This window comes from Equus quagga, chromosome 1, assembly GCF_021613505.1.
Source record: "Equus quagga isolate Etosha38 chromosome 1, UCLA_HA_Equagga_1.0, whole genome shotgun sequence".
NCBI classification, from domain to species: Eukaryota; Metazoa; Chordata; class Mammalia; order Perissodactyla; family Equidae; genus Equus; species Equus quagga.
In genome coordinates, this window is record NC_060267.1 from 73,052,517 (window position 1) to 73,076,709 (window position 24,193).

Below are 24,193 nucleotides of genomic sequence, written 5' to 3' on the forward strand. Positions count from 1 at the left end.
GAATCTATGGCTGTTCTTAAATCTTATAGGCCACAAACCACATGATTAAGAAGCTGCATTCGACTTTATCCTATTCAATAGTCTGTTTTGGCTTATCTTGTAAAGTGGTCCATACAGTGTTTAACAGAATAGTCTTTAAATTCAATTTTTTAGAAAGCCCTGGAAGAGAAAGGAAGAACATAAACATGAAATAGTACTTACTCCATGGCAGGCAGCATTCTGAGATATTTTAAATATGAACTCATTTCATCTTCATGGCTTTGAAATAGCCCTTCCAAAAGCATCATTATAACCATCTTACAGACGAGGAAACTGAGACGAAGAAAAGTGGGGGGCTTACCTGGTGTTTCCCCCAGTAGATGGCAGACTAGTCGACCTCCTGATCCTGGCTCGTTTGCAGGACATCCTGCTGCCTCCCACTGGTCTAAACACTCAGGAGAAGCTTCCCAGAAATCAGATTGTGGCATGAAAGGCATTTGGACTCTGATGTCTCTTTTTTCCTTCCTCTCATTTTTCTTATCTTTAACATAGGAATGAAACAATTCCCAGTGGCTGTGAAAGGACGTCGTAAGCTCTAAAGTATTACACAAGTGTCTGCTATTGTTATTATTGGGATAATTTGGGTTCTGTGGGAATATGAGAACTCTCTTATGTGCCCAGGAGACATGTGATCCTTCACTCATTCACTCAAAAAATACTGATGGCCTCTGCGTGAGACCTCCCGTGCTGAGGGTTCTGAACTATTTCAACAAGTCTAGTCTGCCCCGAATGCTCTGTTACAGTTGACTGTTGCAATGCGGTTTCCTTGTGCTTTCAGCAGTAATTCTCCCTTAGCCTCAGGCTCCAGAAATAATACACAATGTAGGACAGCTTCAGGGGTGGGGCCACAGCTGACGAGGAAGATGGCCAGCGCCTTTCTACACCAGCCAAACTGCCAGAAAGAGGCAGATTGTTTTTTAAAATTATTAGTTTGGAACACAATGTCCTATTTGTATATCCAAGAGTTTCCATTTCCAATGGCCAAGCAGATCATCTCTTTGACAGAGGGCTTCAATTAAAAGCTCAAGTCTCTGGATAGATTGTAAAGGGCATTCTTCTTCTTTGGACCTGATGCAAGCCACTTTCGTGTTGCTTCTAAGAGCTTCTCTAATTTGGCTTAAGTGATGCTGTCCGACCCGGGCTTTGATCCCTGCCTGTGAATCGTTTTGTATCTGGAGGTTCTCATTGGCAGGCTCTTGGTATGAAGAAAATTCTATTTTCCTTCTGGATTTGAAAACCCCGAAATAGACATCCTTCTCATTCGACTTCTCAATACACTAAGCTGTTGTAAAACAGAATCAGGGCTGATAAGTCTATAGGGATAAAGTTCATCAGAGAGAATATTAGTAACTTTTTTTTAGTTCCAAAATTTTTCCCAGAGCTCAGGGAGCTCTTTCCACCGAGGCTGTCCTGTTGCTACCTGCCCAGCCTCCGTGCCACCAGGGGGCAGGCATGAGCCGGAGCTGGGGGATGTAGCTGCTTCTGCCTCAAAACCCATGGGCACCGCTGAAAGAGGGCCCCACAGGGTCTTCTATCTGGCATTTTAAAGACAAAGTGTCTCTATTTTATCTTCAGATGGAAAAATGACAGGGAGAGGCCAGGGGGACTCCTGTGAATGTGCCAAGGGGAAACCGACAGTGCAAAACCACTTTGCGCCTACAGCCCATGCAGGATGCTCCAGGAGAATGAAGTGTTCGGTGTTGACTCAGCCTCTGGCTGTAAGGGAGAAGGGCAGCCTCAGAATTTGCCCAGACTCCGTGATGATCCGTTAGTCTGTTACTCCAAAGCCTTTCCTGCTGCAGCCATGTGAGGGCAGCGATGCAGCTCATTAGTCTAAGGGCTGGTTTTCCTTGTAGGAACTTGTGGATTTGAGACAAGTGAACCCTTGGAACATTTTAAGAAGCTTCCCAGAAGCTCCAGGTTCGAATTCATGTCCTGGCCAACACTGTACCATAGACCATCAAAGGGAGCAGAAATGGCTGGCTTCAGCTGTATTTTCTCCCTTTGCCCACGAAGAGGAGCCTTGTGGTAGCTCTAACTGTTGGGCAATTGCAGAGAAGTGGCCAAGAGAGGAGCGGGGAGAAAAAGCTGAGGGTCTTATTAACCCCACACAAACTCTAGCCTCTGGGCCAACTCAGTCTACTTTTGCTCATAGTTTCACAATTTCATGTCACTCATTTTTGTCAGCCCAGCCTGTGGGGCCACACTAGGGCAAAAAGGTTGACTTAGAAAGTCTTCAATGTCGTTATAATACAAAAATCAATAAATGGAATCCTTTTTTGCTTCCCACAGTAGTCCATGCCAAGCACAGCCCTCTCAGCTCTTGCCTGGACAGCTCCTAAGTGGTCTTTCTGTCTTCACTCTGCACCTGTTCCACACATCCACGTCCATTCTCACACAGCTGCCAGAGTGATCTTTCTAGAACACAGCCGATCAGATCACTCCCTTGAAACAAACAGATAAATGAGAAACTTAAATGGTTTCCTGTTGCCCTCAGGCTCAAATCTAAACTCCTTAGTGTGGCGTTCAAGAGCCATCTCATCGTGGAGCCCCCCCCCCCAGTCACTCTCTTCCCATCTTGAGTGCAGACCTACAGAGGTCCTCACTCGCTTGCTTGCACCCTCCTCGCACATTTCTGCCTGAGGGCCCCTTTGTCCATGCTATCGTCTTGGCCCGAAATGCCTGCTAAACACCTCTCTGCCTTGACATTTTCTTTCATCCTTCAAGATCCTACTGGAATGTTCCAACTCCTGAAATCTCGCCCTGCCTGCTCCCTAAGCAGTTAGTCAAGCTCTGGTCTTTGCCTGCCCATAGCATTTTGAACTTCTAGTTTGAGCTCTACCGAGCACTGATTCATAATTGTTTAAACTCCTGCCTCCCTCATCAGATGGTGAGTTTCTTAAATGTAGAGACCAGGCAACTATCACTGTATCTAGATCAACACATGCTTGATAAGCCATTAATGAATGATCCAGAATATTTCAAACCTCTCTTCCAAACCCAGCGACACCCAAATACTGTGGTTTCTGCTCTAGCGACCTGGGCCAGGAACCGCCCCTACTTTCACTTCAGGCCCTTTTCTCCCAGCCAGGTACCTGATCTCTGAGCCTAGGGCACCTCCATCCAAAGCCATGAATGCAGCTCTGAGAGGAAGGGGCAGGGCTCAGCGGCTGTGCCTCTGAGAACACGCGGGAGAACAATAGCAGGAAGTGTCCAAGTGGGAAACAATCGGCCGGCACGGCCCATGTGGGGGAGCTTCCTGATTGGCTTGATTTGTTCTGAGCAGGAACTCTTAGAATAACTTTGGAATTATCCCAGTGGGATGACAAATTTCTCCACTGAGGAGGAGCTGTCACCTGGTAATGTCAAGCATGGAAAACATAGTTAGAAAAAAACAAAACCTCAGAGGAAGCTCCCTTTAGGATGATCCAGTTGGGTTTACCAAGCCTCCTGGCCCTGCCCCAGCTCCCCAGACCAGCCTCTTTCTGAGTCTCTGTTTCAGGCAGTTACGCTGTCACCTGTACCTTCCAGATGGATAACATTCTCCCCTCTAGGGCTCAGAGGCCAGAGGGGCTGTTTGTCCTTTGGTGGGCCTCTGAGCAGCTCATGGTAGCCCAGGCTATAGGTGGCCACAGGTGGGAATGCTCCCTTCCATAATCACATTCCTGCAAGAGACATTGACTGAGCACTGGCTGTGTACAAAGGGCTCTTGGAGGCACTCTGGGAGCCCCAGTAATACACCAGATGTTCTTTCTCCTCTTGCAGAGCAGCAGTTTCCAAACCGTGTTCTGTTCTGTCGAGAGGCTGAGCTGAGGCAAAGATGGGGGGGGGGGGGAGAAGCAGGAGGGGCTCCCAGTCTGCTCATGCCTCAACCAGAACAGCTCTATTTGGTCAAGACATTGGAAAACAAAATTCGACACCAGAAAGAGAAAACATTGAAAACCTCTGGAGTACGAGCAGTTGCATTTGCTCTTAGAAGGAGAGCAGCCTAATAGCTGGGTTCCAGCAACAGCACACCTGGGTTTGGATCCCAGCTCTGCCACGTACTGGTGGTAGGTCACGAGTTGCTGAACCTCTCTCAGCATCCTGCCCATCATCTGTCAAGTGCAGATTATAGTGGTAGTTACTATGCAGATTGCAGAGAATTAAATAATGCTTACAAGCCATTTAGCACATTGGCCCATGGTAAATGCTCCAACGTGTTAACTATTTTAACCACTACTGCTGTGGACATTAAATAATTTTTGTGGATGAATGACTCATTGAGATATTAAATCAAGTATCTTGAAAACACCATCAGTCTCCCCAGAGTAACCTCCAGTATGCACAACAGGCAAAAACATGTTGATTATCACAGTTCGGGCATTTTTTAAAGCAGAGGCTGAAGCTGTGTGGATGTGCACACACAGAGGCTCATGGGAAACTCTAATTCAGCAGGAAAGCTATCACAGAGTGCTGGATTTAGGCACAAACAATGAATAAACAGGGATTTGGAGGAACGGAATGCGCCACATAAACAAGTTTCACAATCAGATATGAAAGCCCAGATGCTTCCTGCGTGAAGGGGTGAACTCAGAGAGAGTCACCGGGTGCGTGAAGTAAACGCTGAGACTGTCCATCATTCTGGCCCAATTCCTGCATATCTGTGTGTCCGCTACCTCTGGTTCTATTTAGGGGCGCCCCAGAGTAAATAGGAACAGTACATTACATACACACACACAGGGTCAGGTGAAATGGTATATTTAAGGTATTTAGGGAAAAGAGTAAAAAGTATAGAAAACACAGCAGTTACCTTCTGCATTATCTTGTCTCAGAGAAAGCAAATAAGACAAGCTTCTTCTTAACCAGTTCTTTTGACTAAATCTAAAGTTGTCATTATCTTAAATTTGTACTTTTAAAAATCATTTTTGACCAAAAGAATTGAGCCAAAGAGTGGGTCTTGAGGCTACTTCCAGTTGAGGAACAATTTATGTATTCCTTTACTCAACCAACATTTCTTGAGAACTTTCACTGAGCCAGGTTCCTTGTTAGATGCAAGCTAGCTCAATACTAGAACCATATTCAAGGAAAGCAAAGGAAGAAATGGTTATCATGCTCAAGAACTTTGCAAATGGGAGTTTAAAATCCATAAACAAGTGACTAAAATACAGTGGAATAAAATCAATGCTAGAAATATGTCTACAAGATATGGTAGCAAGGAGGAAGGGCCCCTTCATGCAAAAGGGACCGGGGAAGACTTCCAGAAAGTGATGATCCTGAGCAGATTCTTGGAGGATGAGCAGTAATTCCTGAGGGAACGGGGAAGAGAAAGAACAAGGGAAGGGCAATCGAGGCAGAGGTGGTCTATGGGCAAAGGCATTGAGGCAAAAGAGAGCATCCCTTGTGCATAGATCTATAAGGAAGTCATTGTTCCTGGAGGTAAATGAGAGTTGGAGTGTGTAGACTAAAGAGCTGATAGCAGAGGGCCTGTGAGGGATTTTCAGCAGAGGAGTGTAATTGTGGTGTGTCCAGGCACATCCTGGATTTGAGAGTGATAAGGCTGGATAGAGGTAGAAAGATTGGTTAGAAGCTTGCTATAGGCATTTAGGAGAAAGAAGGAGAGAGCTCATACATGGCTGAAGAGGAAGAGATGTGAAAGAGATTCGTGGGGCAAATTGGCGGGACTTAGTGTCTAATATATGTGTGTGATGATTACCAGAGAGGAGCAAGTCAAAGGTTAAGATAACATCCAGGTTGCCATCTTTTGTAGAATGGATTGGTCATGGTACCAGGGACTGAGCTAAAGAATTCCGGAGGGAGGAACAGCTTTATGGAGAAAGATGAGTTTGATCTTGCATATGTTGGGTTTGAGTACCTGTGGAGCATCCAGATGGAGACATTGAAAATGCACTTGTATTTAGAGCATGGAGTTCAGGAGAGAGACTGAAGATATAGCCTCTATCTCTGAAGATATAGGTTGGGTAGATGTCAGTATGTAGCTGGGAATTAAAGCATGAGGCTGGACATGATTAGCCAGGAATAAAATGTCGAGCAAGAAGAATAGTGAGCTGAATAAGCATTTAATGAAGGAGTAGGAGAGAGGAGCCCATATTGAGAATATGGTGTCGTAGCCTCCAAAAGGGAAGAGGAGTGGTCCACAGTGTTTTTAAAAATGAAGAAGTCAATAGATTCACGTTGAAGAGTAACCCTTAGACTTGGCAGTAGGACATCATGGACTTTAACAAGACCAGACACAACAGAGTGGTGGGGGCAGAGGCAGAATGGAGTAAGCCAAGGGGTGATTGGGCTGTAACGATGCTGAAGTAGCCAGAGGCCACTGCTGTTGGGAAAATCTGAAAGAGAGAGTTAACAGTAACTCGAACAGGATGCAGGGTCAAGAGAAGTTCACCTATTTTTAGTGTGAGGGAATTTATTCTTGTTTATGGACTAAAGGGAAGCAGGCATCTGGGAGAGAGGTTGAAGCTTCAGGAGAGAGGGGATAATTGATGGAGTTCCATCCCAGAGGAATCTGCGCAAGGTCAGGGGCACAGGTGGAGGCATTGGCCTTCAACAGGACAGTCTCTGTGTCAGAGGCTGGAGGTAAGAAGGCTAGATGAGACTTTTTCTCTTCCTACAAGAAGAGACTCTTCTTGGGAAGAAAAGGTTTAAGCTTTTCTTCTTTCTTCATCTCACTTTCATGTAGTAGTCGAAACTTTATTTCTGGTGGAACAGACTGAAACAAGAATCACACCCAACAAGTCAATGCTCAGCGCAAGCTTAGAAATCATTTCTTGCAGCAGAAATCAACTTGTATGGATTCTAATGGTGCGGGCCACGTGATTCCAGATGGAATAAACACACAAGAAAAGGAGAGCGAGGCTGGTCTCCATGGGCTAAGGAAAACTTACAGAGAGAGAAATTTCCATTCATTTTTATTTGGGACTAAATTTGATTGCACCACAATCAGTAATGAAAAGTGCCACTAACTCCCAGCTGTATATATAGACAAAGATATAAATCAATATCAATTTTTTTCTCAATGAATATCGAAATTAGTATATTTTGGGGGAAAGCAGCCAAACCAAGCCAAGATTTTAAAAATTATATTTAATATCACCATTTCCAAGATAGTTTCACTCTAGAATCCTTTAAAAGTGTGTTCTTGCTTTGCCTTTCTTCATTCCCTCAACAAATATGTACAGGCAAGAATACGAGGTACGGTCATTAAATAAAATATAGTCCTATCTCTCAATAAACCTGTGCTCGGGAGAGGGATGGTACAGGTCAGATCGGGGAGGATAGATGCGTTTTTAACGCTCTAATACCAGGCAGGGTACACTAAGTACCTAGGAGAGCTAAAAATGCTGTGGGGATTTGGGAGGAATAAACACATCAGGTTGAGGGGACGTAAGGAAAACTTTACTAAGGAGACAGAGTTCGGTTCGGGCTTTGATTATCAGGTGTGTATTCAGTGGGTGGAGTTGGGAGTGCGGAGTCATTCCTGGCTTTGTCAGAGAACAGCGTGCACTCCATTCTGGCTGGAACACAGGAGAAAGTGTAAGGCTGGAAAGGGTTAGAATAGAGCATGGAGGGTGTGAACTTCCAGCTAAGAAGTTTGATGGGATTCGGGAAGGAGGTGATGGAGAGTGACCAGCAGCTTCTTAACGAGGGGAAGGGTGTGAGCCATGCTTTCGGAATTCTGAAAGGGACCCTTCTCTTCTCTGCTGTATATCTGTCTCAGTGATGACGTGGGGAAAAAAAAAAAGGAAATGGGCTTGAGTTTCCACCGACACCTTGTAGTCAACGAAGGTCCTGTTCTTTCATAAGGAGAAGTGGAAATCCTCTGTTTATTCAAGGGCCGTTAACCTTTTTTTTACAGTAAAATACCAAATGATCTGCGGTGATTCCAGACATACTCATCTAAATAAAAGGAAACTGTTTCCTTGCAAATTGAGTCATAGATGAAAAATATTTAGGGAGTGCCATAGAAACAAATGCACCGTCTTCCTGAATTATGGAAAATGAATTTGATAGCATCTATTTCTGTGAAGATAAACAATATTCTTCCCAATATTCTTCCCAACGCTCTACCTAGAAGATAGAAATAGAGAGATATTAAGATGGAGATAGAGAGATAAAGAGAGAGAAAGAGGAGGCTAAGAATTCTTAGAATAGAGGGAGGGGTCTTTAATCAGGTCTCAGGAAGACGTGGGGCCCCAGGCAGCAGGAGCCAATGGCACAGTCTTTGGGATCCTGCTGTGGGAATGATTAACCCACGATTATTCTCCATTCTTGGGTCTCCTCTCAAGACGCAGATTCCTCCTGGGCATCAGTCCAGTTGAGCCAGGTTGGTTATATTTCCACTCCTTGGCCAGGGATGTGGAGCCCCCTGTTCAGTAGTTTCACCAAATCCACAGGGAACTCCAGAGAGATTGTTTCCTGGGGCAGGAACTGGATGGTGCTCCCAAACAAAAAGTGGCAGGGATCCTGGGCAGGCAAAATTAACAGCTGCTGGCCACCACACTCACTTCTGAACCACATATACTGAGTCTTCTGCTCCTATATGTAACTGAAACTTGAATGTCATGGGTGAGCTCCTTGTTTTGAAGTCTTCACTTATGGGGGTGATTAGCTCGCTGCATGGCAAGCCTGGGAGGGTGCTCAAAGGGTATAGACAGCCCAATCTTGGCTCTTTCTGATGTTAATTCAGCTGCAAGGGCTCTGGGAGTCAGACTGACACAAACATCACAGTTGCAGCACACCGAAGAGATGCTAAGATGTGGATGATTATCATTGTGCAAAAAGTAGGACACTCCCTCCTCAGACTTTAGATGGGGCACCAATATGAGGTGGGAGGGTGGTGAAGGACAGCTCCAGGCGGGCCCCATTTACAGGAGTTGAATAGCTGTGATGAATTTCAAACTTTGCAATTGCTCATTTTTCTCTTCTGCTCCTGCTGTCATTAATGAGTCTCTGGGTCGTGATTAGCTACGGCCCCACATCCCCAGCATACGTCTAAGAGCATTCATTCAAAATTCAACAATATGTGGTAAATGTCTTAATTGATTAGGGTTAAATGTGGCTACAAGTAACAGAGACCCACAGTAACAGTGGCCTAAACAAGATGTTTATTTCTCCATCTAGTGAAAATCCACAGGTAGGCAGGTGGTCAAGAGCTCTCTGATGGCTGCACTCTGTGAATTCCTCAGGGACCCAAGCTTCTTCCAGTTTATCCCCCTCCTTTCCTTGTCCTCAGAGTCCAAGATGGCAGTTAGAGCTCTACCTGCACACATGTGCATTTCAGACAGAAGGATGAAGGAAGGGCTGAAGAAGAAAGGGCTAAAGAAGGTTCTAGAAGCTGTCCTACAATGCTTTCACTTACATCCGTTTGGCCAGAATATGTTATACATGGCTCCAAAAGATGCTGAGAAATGTGGACATTATTCTGTGTGGCCATATGCCCAGCTAAACTTGAGGGATCGCATTGACATGAAAGAAGGGGAGGATGGAAATTGGCTAACAACTAGCAGTCTTTTACGTTTTTCCTTATGCTGGAGACGTAAAGATGTGCACAGCTCTTCTCTCTTCTGAGCAGCATTCTTCCAGAGGTTCTCGTTTTGGCGGGTTGACCAGACAGGCACTCCACTTGACTGCTCAAGTATGAAACTGCAGTTCAAGAGGAGAGAACGGGTCTGAATTCAGCACCTTCAGCCAGTCTGTCAGCATCTCCTTTTATTCTGGAAGAGCTCACTGAGACTCAGATGCAAGTCAGCTGGGCGGCAGTGTGTGGCCTGTTCACGGCTTTGTGTGTGACCCTCGCCTTGTCCCTTGGTAGTGAGGGAGGTGGTAAAGACTCACTCCATTGTCACGAGTAGACTGGTCTTGCTCAGAAGCACAGCTAGGGTCCCAAGGATTTTTGTGAACATGTCTTTACTGCTCCACTCGCCTCAGCTTTTAATCTGCGAAGTTCACTCCATGAGGAAGCCCGGAAGTCCCCCTTCCTCTTGGTCAGCTCACCCCTTTCCTCTCTCCTCTTCCCACCATCTCCCACTGACTTCTGAGCCCTGATTCTTAGCACCAGTGCTCCCCATTGGGTAGTAAGTTTTGTTTGCCTGGGTCTTGCCGTTTCCCAGAATGGAGCTCCTGCAAGTAAGTCATGGTGTTTGCTAAACTTGACCTCTGTGCTTCCAAGGGTTAGAATTCAGACAGTTAGTGAAAGCTACAGGGAAGTGACCTTTGCCTAAAGCAATGAGGGAGCAGGCATTCTGGCGGTGAGCACTGTTCAGAAGGGAATGGGGGCTCCCTTGGAAGGTAGTGAGCTCCCTGTGTGTGGAGAGTTTCAAGCAGAGATAGGTTAACTGTTGGGTGGAGGACAGTTCAGGGGCTTCAGGTTTCTGAAAAGCAGTTAGAGTCAATGGCTTCCACTCCCAGCCTGACCTTCTGTGGTTCTAGGAGCATGAAAAATACGTTATGTTGCACTATGCATTCTTGAGGAAATGAGGGGAAAAGAGGAGGTGGTCATGGGGAGGTAGTCGAAAGTAGTGGCAAAGAATACTGGTTCTCCAGCTGGACCACCTGGGTCCAAATCCTGGCCCCACATTATCTTGGTGACCCTGGGCAAGTCAGTGACCTTTCTGTGTCTCAGTTTCTTCATCTGTGTGATGAGGGTTATGGAATTCCTGCTTCATAGGATAGGCTATGGTGAAGACTGAGGCTCATAATGCTTGTAAGACACACAGTAAGCCTTCAGAAATCCTAATCATTATTATTCTTGTTGTGCAAAGCAATATATACCTATCAAAAACAATAGTAGAATTATTACTGTTAAAATTATTATCATCATCATTGATGGAAAAAGAAAAATGAAGCATGCCTGAGTTTACAGGCAAGGCCCTCTCCCAACAGGAAGACTATTGGAAACGCAGTTTGTATTAGTCTGTCCTCTTTTGAATTCAGCTGAGAGGGGCCCACGCAAAGGAAAAATATATTGCCTTCTGTAAATAAGAAGGGCAAAGGTGTAGCAGAGGATCATGGGAAGCAGTAGCTGGAGAACTCATGGCCCAGGGTCCCTCTCATTCAGCCTCTCTTGTTCTTTTCTCTCTTGGTTTGAGACTTGTTTTCTCCCACTGCAGAGAAGGGAAGGTAAGTTCTCAGCAGGGCCTCAAAGACCAGGTATTTCTGGGCCAGGCGAGGCACAGGAGAATGAAAGCACAGAGTGAGCTGCGGGGATGAAGGACAGGAATATAGAGGACCTCTCTGAGGCATCATGCTGAGCTGTGTCAACTGGAGGGTAGAGTACGCAGTGACCGAAAAGGCCGTGCAAGGCCACATGCCGCTGGGGGAGAGTAGGGACATATGATATTCTGGGCCGTGGCCTCTGCTCTCTCCTCTGCTTGGCATGTTTTCTTCTCTCTCTCTCTCTCTCTTTTTTTGGTGAGGAAGATTGGCCCTGAGCTAACCTCTGTTGCCAATCTTCCTCTTTTTGCTTGAGGAAGATTGTCACTGAGCTAACATCTGTGCCAGTCTTCCTCTATTTTATGTGGGCTGCTGCCTCAGCGTGGCTTAACCAGCAGTGCTAGGTCGGTGCCTGGGATCCGAATCTGTGAACCCCAGACCACCATAGCAGAGCACGCGAACTTAACCACTATGCCACTGGGCCGGCTCCGTGTTTTCTCCTCTTTTCCACCTGGTGAATGCATCCTTCAAGGCCCAACTATCACTTACTCAGTCAAGTTTTTCTCATCCCTTGTATTAGTTGGACATTGCATTCAGCTTTGGTCATAATAGTGGCTTAAATGCATAACAAGAGATCCGGAGCCAACAATCTAGAGCTGGCGTAGTGACCCCATGATGCCATCTAGAACCCAGGCAGTTCTCACCTTCTGCCCACTCCGCCATCCTTAGCATACTCTTGCCCCCGTGGACACAAGATGACTGTTCCACTTCTAACATCATGTCCCTTATGGTAGGCAGAGTAATGGTCCCCCAAAGGTGTCCACATTCTGACCCCCAGAACCTGTGACTACATGAGGCTGCGTAGCAAAGGGGAATTAAAGTTACAGAGGGAATTAAGTTCTCCAAACAGCTGGCTTTAAAATAAGAAGATTATTATTCTGGATTATCTGGGTGGGTCCAGTGTAATCATAAGGATTCGTAAGAGTGGAAGAGGGAGGCAGAAGAAGAGCCAGAGGGAGCTGTGACTAGAGAAGAATAGTCAGAGAGATGTACCATTGCTGGCTTTGGAGATGGAGGAAGGGGGATGAGGCAAGGAACGTGGGTGGCCTCAGGAAGGTGGAAAAGGCAAAGAAATGTATTCTTCCTTAGAGCTCCAGAAGGGAACACAGTTCTGCCAAACCCTTGATTTTAGTCTGGTGGCACCCATGTCAGACTCTGACCTGCAGAAATATAAGATAATAAGTTTATATTGTGAGCCACTAAGTTTGTGGTCATTGTTACAGCAGCAACTGGAAACTAATACATCTCTTTAGCACCAGGGCCGCTCACCAGGCAGGAGGGAGAGAAAGAGCGAAGGGCATAGGCCACTTAAGTCAACTCTCCTCCTTTTAAGAAGCTTCCCCAGAAGTCTCTCCCAACAAGTTTTATTTACATCTCATTGGCCAGAGCTGTCTGTGGCCCCTTTCATCTGCAATGGAAGCTGGATGTGTACCTTTTCAGCTGAGCACACTGCCACCGCCAACAGAATGGGGATTCTGTTAGTATGGGGAAAAGGGGAGGAGATACCGGGCAGGCAGCTTTGAGTCTTGCCACATTCCCAGACAGAACTGACATTTCTGCAACACCTCGCTCCTCCATGATCACTCTTTTGGATTGAATTGTAATGTATGTGTCTATTTGGCCGTTCTCATCCCTTGACCAAGAGCTCTCAGGGGCAGCCACTGCGGCTGATTTACCTCTCTGTCCCTGAGACGCAGCACAGGGCCTGATAGAGAGAAGGTGCTCGCATACAGTTGGATGGATGAATGTATAGATGGATTTTGAAATGAGAGAATGATCGATGCACTTCATGGAGCCCTAGGTCCTTTGTATTCTCCTGGGGAAGGTCTATGGGGGTTAGGCAGATTTTATGAGACCATTTGGCCAGGATTGCAACCTCATCTCCAGTAAATGAAACCTACACAGCTGCAATGTGTCACCTTTCCTCACAGCCTATTACAGTCTGCTTTTTGCTCAGAAGAAACTGAGCAAGCTGGTCAGGGGCTGTTAGGCGCACCTGTCTTAGACTAAAGAGCCTCGATTAACCTTGTGTATAAATTACACTGCCTGCCCATTCTTTATTTTTAGCTCAGCAATATCTATTTGGCTCCTCCAGGAAGACTGCATTGGATTTCAGTCATGAAACTACAAAACAGTGGCATTTCTAGCCCGGCTAGGATGACCCTTATTAACTCTATGACACCGTTTCTTGGGGGGATGCTCCTGAGGCCTGGGACTCAGGTTTTCCACATAAAGATAGCGGCCTGGCCGTCCAGCGCCCTCAGGACCTGGCCAAAACCACATGTGCATTTGTAGAGAAATCTGCTATTGGATCTGACTTTTTAGACTCACATAAACTGTCGATTTCCCACATTCATTCCCTTTGGGTGAAACTCAGTTGTTATCGCGAAAGTCTAGTTTCGTTGCTTCTTTTTTTCTCTCTCTCTCCGTTCCTTCTCAGTTACGCAGTATCATGACCCAGATCTTTAGCTCTTGAACTGTATAGCTGAGAGCCCCAAACCCAGAGGGCCAGGGCCAGGCTGGGGAGACCGTCAGGCCAGCCAGGGGGCATCAGGTCCCACAGAATTCTTAACCACCTGGGGCTGCTTCACGGGGGGAGGTGGGTTACTTAGATAGCCTTTTTGTTGTTGTTATTAGTCAGCCATTTTTAACACAATCTTGTTTATTTTAGAATCCCCTGTAGTGCCTAGCTCTGGGTGCAGTCAAACAAGGTCCAGAAACATTGGTTGAATTGAATGTAGATCGACTATGGAATGTACCCATTTACCCCCTCACTTGACACAGGAGAGGCTGCAGCCCTGGCTCCTTTCCTAGGCCACAGCCTGTGAAATGCTGCCTACTCAGTGCTAAGCCAAGGAGGGGTTTTTAAAAAGCATTTTATTGTTTCTATTCTAGTTAGATAAGAAATACATGAATGTTTTTAAACTGGGAAAATATGGAAAATTATAAAGAACAAAATTTAAATCACCCATTATCCCATCATTCAGAGACAACTACCACTGAGATTTTTCTATTTTCTCAGTCTTAATCCTCATGAAGGGGTGCCCTGTGTCCCTGCAGATTCCCCTGAGGATTGGGGGAAGTCGGGAGAGCATATAGTCTTTCTAATCTTTTAGCTTCAGGTGTTATTGGGATATATATATATTTTATGTATATATATTTTATATATATTTATATTATTAGGCTATATATACATATGTATCATGTAATACACACATCTATAATATATATGCCTATGATATATAAATATTTGAACTGTAGCAGTTTGCTATTGCCACATTAGTGCTATATGAAAAACTATTCTCAAACCGAGCGGTTTATAATAAAAATCACTTATTCTTACTCACACTTCTGTGAGTAGGCCGAGCGTTTGCTGGTCAAGGCTGGGCTCAGCTGAGTGGCTCTGATTTGAGGTGCAGGCCCGCCTAGGCATGGCCTCTGACTCTGAGTTGGGCTCTGGTTTACTCCCCATTGTTCTTTCCAAGGCCAGGCTGAAGGGACAGCAGTGGTGCTGGCAGAGGCACATGAGGACAAGCCCAGCTGGGCAAGCGCATTCCAGGCCTCTGTCGTGTCTGCTAACATCCCACTGGCTAAAGCAGGCCACAAGACTGAGCCCAAAGTCAAGGAGCGGGGAAACACATCCCACCCTCCATGAGGCCAAAGCAAATCACGTGGCCGACACCAACATCAGTGGGTCAGCGACATATGTGCTCTTCCCATGGAGATGAAGGGGGAAAGAGGAGATGTGTCTGCGAGCAGAATCTACCCAAATCCTAAATAGCTGCTGGGGTACTCTGTCCTTTGAGATTCAGATCTCCCCAGAAATCACCTGGCCTGTACTATCATCCAATCTATGCAGGAAACCCCTGGCCCAGCAGCTCCTCTACCCATTGAATTAGTTCAGTTTCTGGATCCTTTGGCTGTCCCATGTGTGTTGTCTCTATTCCATACTCATATCCTTTTCCTTAATTCTCCCCAAAATAATTTACACAGATATGTGTAGAAGATTTTGCTGAACATTTGGGACAGCAAAGGAGTTTATATCTCTCTGTTTATATGTCTGTGTGGCTTAGCTCTCTCTCCTCTAGACTGTTTGCAGCTCAGCCCACACACATAGCCTCTCAAGTCAAAGCTTGCTGAAGAATTCACTCTGATCTTAGAAATCCTGAAGCTCTCATGTTGGCTGAACCATGCCTTTTTGCAACTTGGTTTGATTCATTCCACATACGTGTACAGTTATGTGCTGCATGACGTTTCAGTCAACGACAGACAGGTGGCCCCATCATACGTGACGGGATTGGTCATATATGATGTAAGATTAGTACCCTATAGCCTTGGGGTATAATAGGTTCTACCATCTAGGTTTGTGTAAGTACACTCTATGATGTTGGCACAATGAAATCACCTAAGGATGCATTTCTCAGAACGTATCCCTGTCATTTGGCCATGCATGACTGTATTGAGCATTTAGGCCCTCTCTGTGATGAATTTATAATCTAGTAGGGAAAATTACTCATTTATGCATACTCTGACACAGGGTTTAGAGTTACTAAACCTCAGCACTGTTGATATTTGGGGCCAGATAATTCTTTGTTTCGGAAGCTGTCCTATTCATTGTAGGATGTTTAGCAGCATCCCTGACCATCAGCCACTAGATCCCAGTAGCACCAACTCTACTCTCCCTGAGTTAAGGACAACCAAAATATCTCCAGACATTACCAAATATCCCCTGGGGGCAAAATCACCCTGGTTGAGAACCAGCGTCCTAACATAGAGTAGACCTCTGATAAACCAAAATAATATGCTAATGAATGTTCAGAGAAGGGCATTGTTATTTCCTGTTAGTGAGTCTGTGAAAGCCTCATGGGGCAGGTGGTATCTGAGCTGAAACTTCAAGAAGGTTAGGGTTTGAGATGGGTTTCTTGGAGGAGACAAAAACATGGCACACAAATGGGTGAATAAGTAGTTCTGTTTGACTAAAGCATATAGTGAAATAGGCATGGTGATAAAAGTGGAGGTCATATGCTAATGGGAGGCTAGATGGTATATGGCCTTGTAAGTCATTCTAAGGACTTCCACTCTTACTGTGAGTGAAAAATAAGTATATCTGAAGCTGTGTTCATTTGGAGGGGGTACAATTGGATGTAGAGTTTGTCTTCATAACTCAAAATAATTGCTGCAAATTCTCATCCATTCAGAAGTCGTTTTCCTGACACCCAGGAAGGAGACAGAAAAGGCTTCTGAGGGCACAGTGCATCCCTAAGTAAATCCGTGTCTATAGCTAGTGTTCCCTACCTCTCAGAAGATCTCATTCCGAACTCTTTAGTTTAGGTCTTAGTCTAATAGCTTTGGGTAACCAGTTCCCAACGGTAGATTAGAAGATGGAAGAAAAGGACAAGGAGGAGGGAGAGGAGGAACAGAGGCAGGCACAGACTGTGCAGCAAAGCTTCCAGCACGGCAGAGGGGAAAGATGCCAAAAGCAGAAGTGAACGAATAAACAAACAAATTCAGACCAAATAATTCAAGAAGCGTAACAGTCTGGAGTCCCTTAGCCAGGGGAACATCTATCCCTCGCTAACCCCCAAAGGCATTGCTGCATAACAGTGCCAGCCTCGTATGCTAATATACTCGGTGGTTAACAAGGCAGGAAATATGTGAAATACTGCAGAATCCATGTGGTAAGAATTTAGCGCAATGGTTAGGAGTAGGTCTTGAGTTAGACGTCCTGGCTTGAATCCTTGCTTCAAGGCCCTGCAACAGTAAACTAGTTCCTTAAACTTACCAAGCCTTAATGATCTCATCTGCAAAATGGGGATTCCTTACCCATAGGGTCCTTGGGAAGGTTAAGTAAAATAATCCATGTGAATTCTTAGCTCAGTTCTTGGCACAGACTTAGTGCTCATTGAAAGAATGGTTCCTACCATTATTTCATTGAAAGAATACAGCTGCTGAGATTGCTCTCAAATCATAACTGTAGCTGCTGTTCTGGAATATTCCCAGAGTCTCCTAGCAGTGCTGAAATTTCCCTTCCAGAAAATATATAGGATGGCTGTGAAAACCGAGGAAAGTTCCAGAAGAGTAGAGGCAGTTGTATCAGTCCACTCCATTTCCCCTTTTTCGGCAGTAGAGACCAGGCTACTGAGGGAGATGACAGCAGGCTTCCAAGGGTACTGGCCACCTGCCATTTCTTGAAAACATATATCCTTTGAGCAAGACTGGCCCTTCATCTTTTGACCAAACAGAAGAGCACTTATTCTGAGATAGCTAGGAGAATATGAAGATGTTTTCCTCCAGGCCTTATGTTCTATGCTATGTAGAACGTAATATCTACCTCCAAATTAAAAATGTGTGTATTAGTAGAGTTGAAGAGGACACCAAAGCATATTGCAAAGTGATGGCCATGAACTAGTGGCAGGAGCTCTGGGTTGTTGTCCTTTGATCAATGTTTGCTCAGTGGCAAAGCTGAAAACACAGGACGCTCTGTAATGTGAAACCTTGGCTTGTACCTCAGCAAAATGTAAAACGGGGACTGCCAGCAAGTCACCCAACAGGAAGGAACTGCTCTCTGGCCCAGGGTGGCAGGACCATAAGTAACCTGTCCTCTGTTTGTGTGTTTTCCAGGCTCGAGCAGGAAATCCAAGCGCTAGAGAGTGAAGAGTCCCAGATATCTGCCAAAGAGCAAATCATCCTAGAGAGACTAAAGGAGACGGAAAAATCCTTCAAGGACTTGCAGAAGGTGAAGAGAATGAATATGATTTCCCTAAATGATATCCAGGGGGAAGTAGGCACTAGCAAAATGATGCCAACTGGAGAAAAGGCCAGTTGGTATGGATGAGAAGTTTGAGCCACACACTCTGTGAAATGAGGGCGACATGTGTGAGGACCCGCACCATCTCAGAAGCTGAGAGTGGCCTGTCTTCAGGTGTGGGACCACCTGACCTGCCAGGAATCACAGAGAAGAGTCATTAAATTAACCCCATCTACTCCTGTCCAAACCCTTTATAGGCCTAATACCTGAAAAGTCATCTCCCGTTGGACTCAGAATTCTCAAATCAATTCTTATGAAGCAGATTAAACCTGCTCCCTGTGGCTTTAAGTCTTTCTTTTATAAAAAGGCCAGAGGCAAAAGCAAATCAAATGGACATGAATTCCAAATACAAATAGTGTAAATACGTGAAATTTTACTGTCTATACAAACAGATGGTGCCGTGTAGCCAAGAGAAGAGAATGCACAGAGCCAGCAGGCTCTGAATGTGCCGGGACCTTCCCTCTGTTTTGTAACTCCTGGTTCCCTGGGTGCCCATCCACGAGAGAAAGCAGTCTAATTTAGTTATTTGTAAGATGGGATTTTCTGATATCACTTCTCCAACCCAACCAAGTGTGTTTGCTGGATAAGCAAAATAAATCTCTATTGGGAGAAATTCGGTGTAAAGTGGGAATGGTAAACCTTTCCCTTAAGTTTTGTGATCCCAAACGAATTTCCCAGAAGGAAAGAGAGCATTGGGTCTGCCCACTCTAGTCAAATTCTGGGCCTGGGCTGGAGGAGAAAGATGAGTGAGGGATTATCACCCTACGTGTGTAGTAATGCTCTGCCCTGCTTTTGTTTCCACAGAGCTTCTCCAGTACGGATGGAGGTAAGCGTGAGTCTCTGCCCCCTCTGTAGATGAATGTGTTTATCCCGGTCAGCTTAGTGGGTTTCATTAACACACCAGGAGATGTGATGTCTTGGCTTGTGAGGGCATCAGAAAGAGCAGTGCTGTTTGCAGGACACTGGGGAGTTCCACATCCTGAGTCTTCTCTGCCTCTCTTCTTCAAGGGCTGTTTCTTGACTCACTTTTTCTGTTCTTATCCCATTGGCCTGCCTCTTATCCTTCCCATTCAGTCCCCAAGGTTCACTGCCTGGGCTTTTCTTAAAAGATGCTCAGCAAAGGGCACTAACATCAGGATCAGGTCCCTGACAGGAATGAGCCCGTTTGTGCTGGTGGTTAGGTCTCCAGGCCACAACACACATCAGAAGGTCATCATCTGGTGTTCAGGAAACCTTCCTAAGGCCTCTGGTTTTTCTTTGACTGAGAAAACTGCAGTTTCTCCAGCCTTCCAGGGAAACAGGGCTGGGCAGAACTTTCCCCCCTGGGAGGGGGATAGTTGGCCCAGAGCACATGAAGGTGGGAGCAGGGCTCTGGTTTCCCTGCCCCCATCCTGGTAGGAGTGGGCCTTCCGCCTGTCTTCCTCTCTCCTTTCCTCGGGCCTTGGGGATGAACTTGGGATTGTGTGCTTCTCATCCTTCACTTTGCTCCCCTAACCTTAGCTACAAACTCATGAAAACCACTCGATTCCCACTTTCACTCTGACTCTCTGCTTGACCTGCTTTAGAACGCTGGGCCTTGTTGGAAGGATCAGAAACCATCTGCTCATCTGGTTCTTACAAGGTCAATCTCTAAACCAGGAAGATGATCAGGAGCCAGAATAAGAGTTGGCATCAATGTTTTCCCGATGTCATTTGGAAATGTATGGGAAGAGATTTAAAAATGCCGGGAAGGACAATGCACTTTTCTGGATTAGCAAAGACAGTTGCACTAAGGATATTTCTGACTTAAGAAAAAAATATAATCAGGTATTGTGGTGGTTTTATGTTTCCTCCCCAGCAAGTAAAGGCAGGGGATCTGGATTTTGGCTCCCTGGGTGAGCTTTGGGAAGGTATTAAATTAAAAATCATGCTCTCAGCACATGTGGGCAGCAAGAAGTCAAGGCTGAGCCAGCAGGGACTCCAGAAAGACGACCTATGACAGTCCTAGAGCCTTCTCTAGGGTGGCCAAATGAGGGTCTTGTTCTATGCTTTGAGGGATGAGGCATGGACTGAGGAGGTGGCCTTGCCTGTTTTGGGGAATTGGGGGTGGCAGCATGGGAAGGACATTGGGCTTCCCTGGTGCCAGGGAAGATGTGACGCAGTGCACATAATTGGCAATAACGCAACAGTGACAGGCTGAGAGGGGGGTGGGGGACATTGACCTACAAACACCCACATACCAGAAGCGTGCACACTGACCTTTTATGCTTTCACTTCTTTTTTTCTCTTCTCTTCTCAAACCCAGACCTGTCTAGACTTCTCTTTTTAATTGGGGAAGAGAAGGAGCCTTACATGTCATGTCTCTGGGAAGGCTTTGTGGGGTGTGGAGAATGAAGCCGTGTTATAAACTCTTGCCACTGTCTTTTTCATCTTCAGCCTGAACTTCTCTCGTTTCCTCCTGTGTTACTTCCCACTATTTTCACCTAGGCAGTTCATAGAGGTGGTAAGAAACCTGATCATGACTGACAAGCGAGACTGCAGAGAAAATCGCCCTCATGACTTTGTCCTCTGTTGCTTTTTGACAGGATGGGTGAGCTCAGACTTAAGAGGATGTAAAAGTCTGGCAGGTCCAAAGAAATGGCCAGGGAAAAATTTCTGTGGTCTTACCTGTCACCCCAGATTAGGGTGACATCTCTGGTTATAACTAAGCCTGGGGGACCTTTCCGTCACACCACATCTACTGGCAAAGAAAGAAGTTGGAAGGAGGGAACACATCCTCCCAAGAATGTGGTCCATGTTTAGGTGACCCTGTGGTCTGAGGGTAAACACTGAAGCACGTCCAGTTGAGGGAGTTTGGGATGTCTGATTATCTTCCTGTTCTTTGATTTCAAAGGCCCATTTGATTGCAAAGTTGCCGAGACTCTCTTGGAATCAACCAACTGTTGTTACTAAGAACTAACACAAAATTATTTTAGAATAATAATGCCTTAAGAAAAATGCCAACTTCTGAAACATGCTGATTACAGAATCCAGGCCCACCTGGGATTATATAACTGTAAAGATGCTGCAGATAGTCAACAAGAGCATCCCTGGTTTAATGAGGCACCACAGAGATGGCTGCTGGTGTGTGCGTGTGTAATGATCCCATTTCGGGTACCTTGTGCAAGTCACCCTATGCATGTCAGAGGAAATAAAGGTACTGTCCGGCTGGGTCACCAATGGTTTTTGATTACATGATAGCCTTGGCAATCAAGAGCAATATATTCCAATCTTGAGTAGAATTTCCTGGCCATATGTATTCTGATCCTTCCTCACTTCCTCCCTGTCCCATATGCACACTTGTTTTATAGCAAAGTCTTTATCAGTTGGGTGGGTTGTTTTTACTGCCCTAAATAGGCACAGTGTTTTGTGTAATTATACATTTCGTATAGCGCTAACTCTATTCTTTACCCTCCAAGGAGCTAGAATGAAACCGTTGGCCAGAAGTGACAAAGGACAGTGTCTGTCCCAGGCCCATATCAGCTCTTGTTGTATGACGCTTATCTGCTTAGGTTTTCCATCCCATCCCAGTCTGCAGTGGCCTGGAACCTTCCACACCTCAAAACCTTCATACTGATTGTTGGGAAACCTCAATGTGTCTTCAGTTGCCCAGGAGTCGAGTTTTCAGGAGAGTTTTCATCAATTTTCTTTCTCTGGCTTTGGCTATTTATGTTCTTCATAGCGACAGTAAAGATTTCAGCAGTGCCGGAGCTAATAAGAAACACTCAGCTTAAATTTCTGCTCTGTAAGTGATCCCTCCCTACCCCAAGCTGCTGCTCTCTCTGGTCTTGCCTTGTCCCGGTTTGGGGCCCAGATCCTTCCCACAGCTCCCTGTGGTGCCAGGAGCGTCTGCAACCTAATTTCAGGCATACGGGCAGGACTGTTCAACACAGAGAATAATATGCAACTTCAGATATGTGGCTATACTCAGAGCCCCTGGCTCAAATCCAGGCCCAGCTTTAGGAGGTCCCCACAGGCTACTTCGCGGCCATCTCCCAGCCCACCATCATCTCAAAGACCCAGCTTCCTTCCTTGCAATGGAGGATCTTCACTCATGTCTGCTGGACCCAGGGTCCAAGCTCCAGCACACACAAGGCCCCAGAGAGAGACAGTAACCCGAGCCTCGCTCCAACCTAATGCCTGCCTGCCTCTCACTGTTTTCCTGTTCCTTCTCTCCAAATGGTTGATATGGGAAAATCCATTCTCTTGGAGAAACACTACCCATTCTCACCCACAGAGTGTGTTCTTTGTCCTAGGAACATAATGGTCCTTTATCAGTACATTCTGGATTGTTCAGACTCACATGTGAGTCAGCAATGGTCTAGTTGGTAGAACTGAACTAATCCTAATTCTAAGCCTAATCTAGTGTCTCTTCACGGTCCTACCCAGCATGAAATTAAAAAAAGAAAATAGAAACTTACCAGAACTAAGGTGGTATGGACAAGGATACAAGAGAACGAGACAGATGTCAGAGATGTAAATGAAGTGGAGGCGGGGGCACTGACTGGACGTTGGGAGGGGTAATGAAGGTGCCACCCAGGATCTTGGGTGAACTGTGGCACCAGTGAACCGAGATACAGAGTACAAGAGAAGCAGTGAAGATGAGAGATCTGCTCTGGACATGTTGAGTTTGAGGTGGTTGTGGGATATTCAGTGGAGATATGCAGTAAGCAGTTAGATGCAATTATTGATGAGTGATTGATATTCCAGGATTCTGGGACATGGTTGTGACACAGGAAGGAGTCACATCATATAGAAGCCAGCTTTCCAGAATGTTCCTTCACTCTCCCACTTCTCTTTGGGGACAGAGATTCTTCTCCTTGTCTCACTCAGTGGTTTCCTCCTCTCCTCTGATACTTTGGCACGCCTACTGATGCTCGTGCCCTCCAGCGTCTCCTCTCCCTACCTGAGCTTTTCCTGGGCAGAGCCGGTCCCCCACTTTTGTACAACCCCATTTCCTGAAACTGAGCTAATGGTGAGTTCACGGGGTGTTGTTATTTAGAATCTCAGGATTTTCCGCTGAAACGCCTGCCTGGAGTGTTGAAATCATGGGATAAATTCTGGAGACTTGTTTTTTTAAATGCCTATAAAATTGGTTTTCTGAATGATTCAGGCACATAAAGCTATATTTCCATTTTAGGGACTGAACCCCAAATTTATTTTCAGTACCATTTAGGGCACATTTCTAGTTTGATGTCCCATATTTGGTCAATCCCATCAAGTTGATAATGGCTCTCACTAGCCCTTCTCTTTTTTTTTCCCTTGAGCTCATTGTACCAGAATCTAGAGCTTTCTGGTGAATCTTTTAATACATAGAGCAGTTCTGGGGCCCGCGCTCTCTGGCCAGGATCCCTCCTGCCTCAGCTACTCTGCTGAATACCCATCACTGGGCAAATGCTTGTCTTTGTTTCCCTGATCCTCTCGTTCAGTGGCTGCCTCCGCGGTCCATTATGTAGGGCAGACGAGCTGCTGTCTCGGCAGTGAACCCATTGGGCCTCCCAACACTGTGCCTAATTGTATTCCCTGTTCTCTGCTACCAGATGCAGTAAATTACATTTCCTCCCAGCTCCCCGACCTGCCACTCCTCTGTTCACCAACAGCAGAACCATCACCTGGGCAGGACGGGACCAGCAGAGCAGCTGGTAAGTCCTGGGGAGCTATTTGGTCTGGATGCCAGGACTGGCCATGGGGCTTGCCTTTCTCAGAGTTTATTAATGAGGGATGCCCAGATATCTTTACTTGGGGGGACCTTGTCTTCAGCCCAGTCTCAGACACAGACTTGACAGTGGCCACACAGGGCAGGCACTGGGCCGTGATGAGTAATTGAGGACCGCATGGGAGGGAGTACTGAGAAAATCGTGGAAGGTTTTCCCTCCAACTTCAGAGGAGTCTGTCTCTCATGTTTGTGGTCTTTATATCTGTCCTTATTCTCAAAGTTAGTCTGTACTCTGCCACCAGGGATTTTTATGTTCCATATTGGAATTATACAAGATCAAATGAGCTGTGATGGAAGCTGAGTGGAAAGTATTTTCAGAGCGTATAAGTCTGTTGCCAGAATCCTTTGAGAATCAACCTGTTTATATATTATGAACATATAATCCCAAGTCTTCCCAT

At 45.8% G+C, this 24,193-nt stretch overlaps 1 protein-coding gene across 5 annotated transcripts in view; it reads left to right on the top strand.

Moving 5' to 3' along the window:
- Positions 1 to 24,193, top strand: part of PALM2AKAP2 (PALM2 and AKAP2 fusion) — a 327,886-nt gene that overhangs the window by 99,111 nt on the left and 204,582 nt on the right. For 4 of the 5 annotated variants that reach the window (XM_046659481.1, XM_046659497.1, XM_046659490.1 and 1 more), the window contains exons 4-6: positions 17,875 to 17,989; positions 18,866 to 18,887; positions 23,620 to 23,721. In XM_046659481.1, coding sequence (XP_046515437.1) covers positions 17,875 to 17,989; positions 18,866 to 18,887; positions 23,620 to 23,721 — 239 coding nt within the window. The remainder of the gene's footprint in view (positions 1 to 17,874; positions 17,990 to 18,865; positions 18,888 to 23,619; positions 23,722 to 24,193) is intronic. The other variant, XM_046659519.1, reaches the window with a different exon arrangement.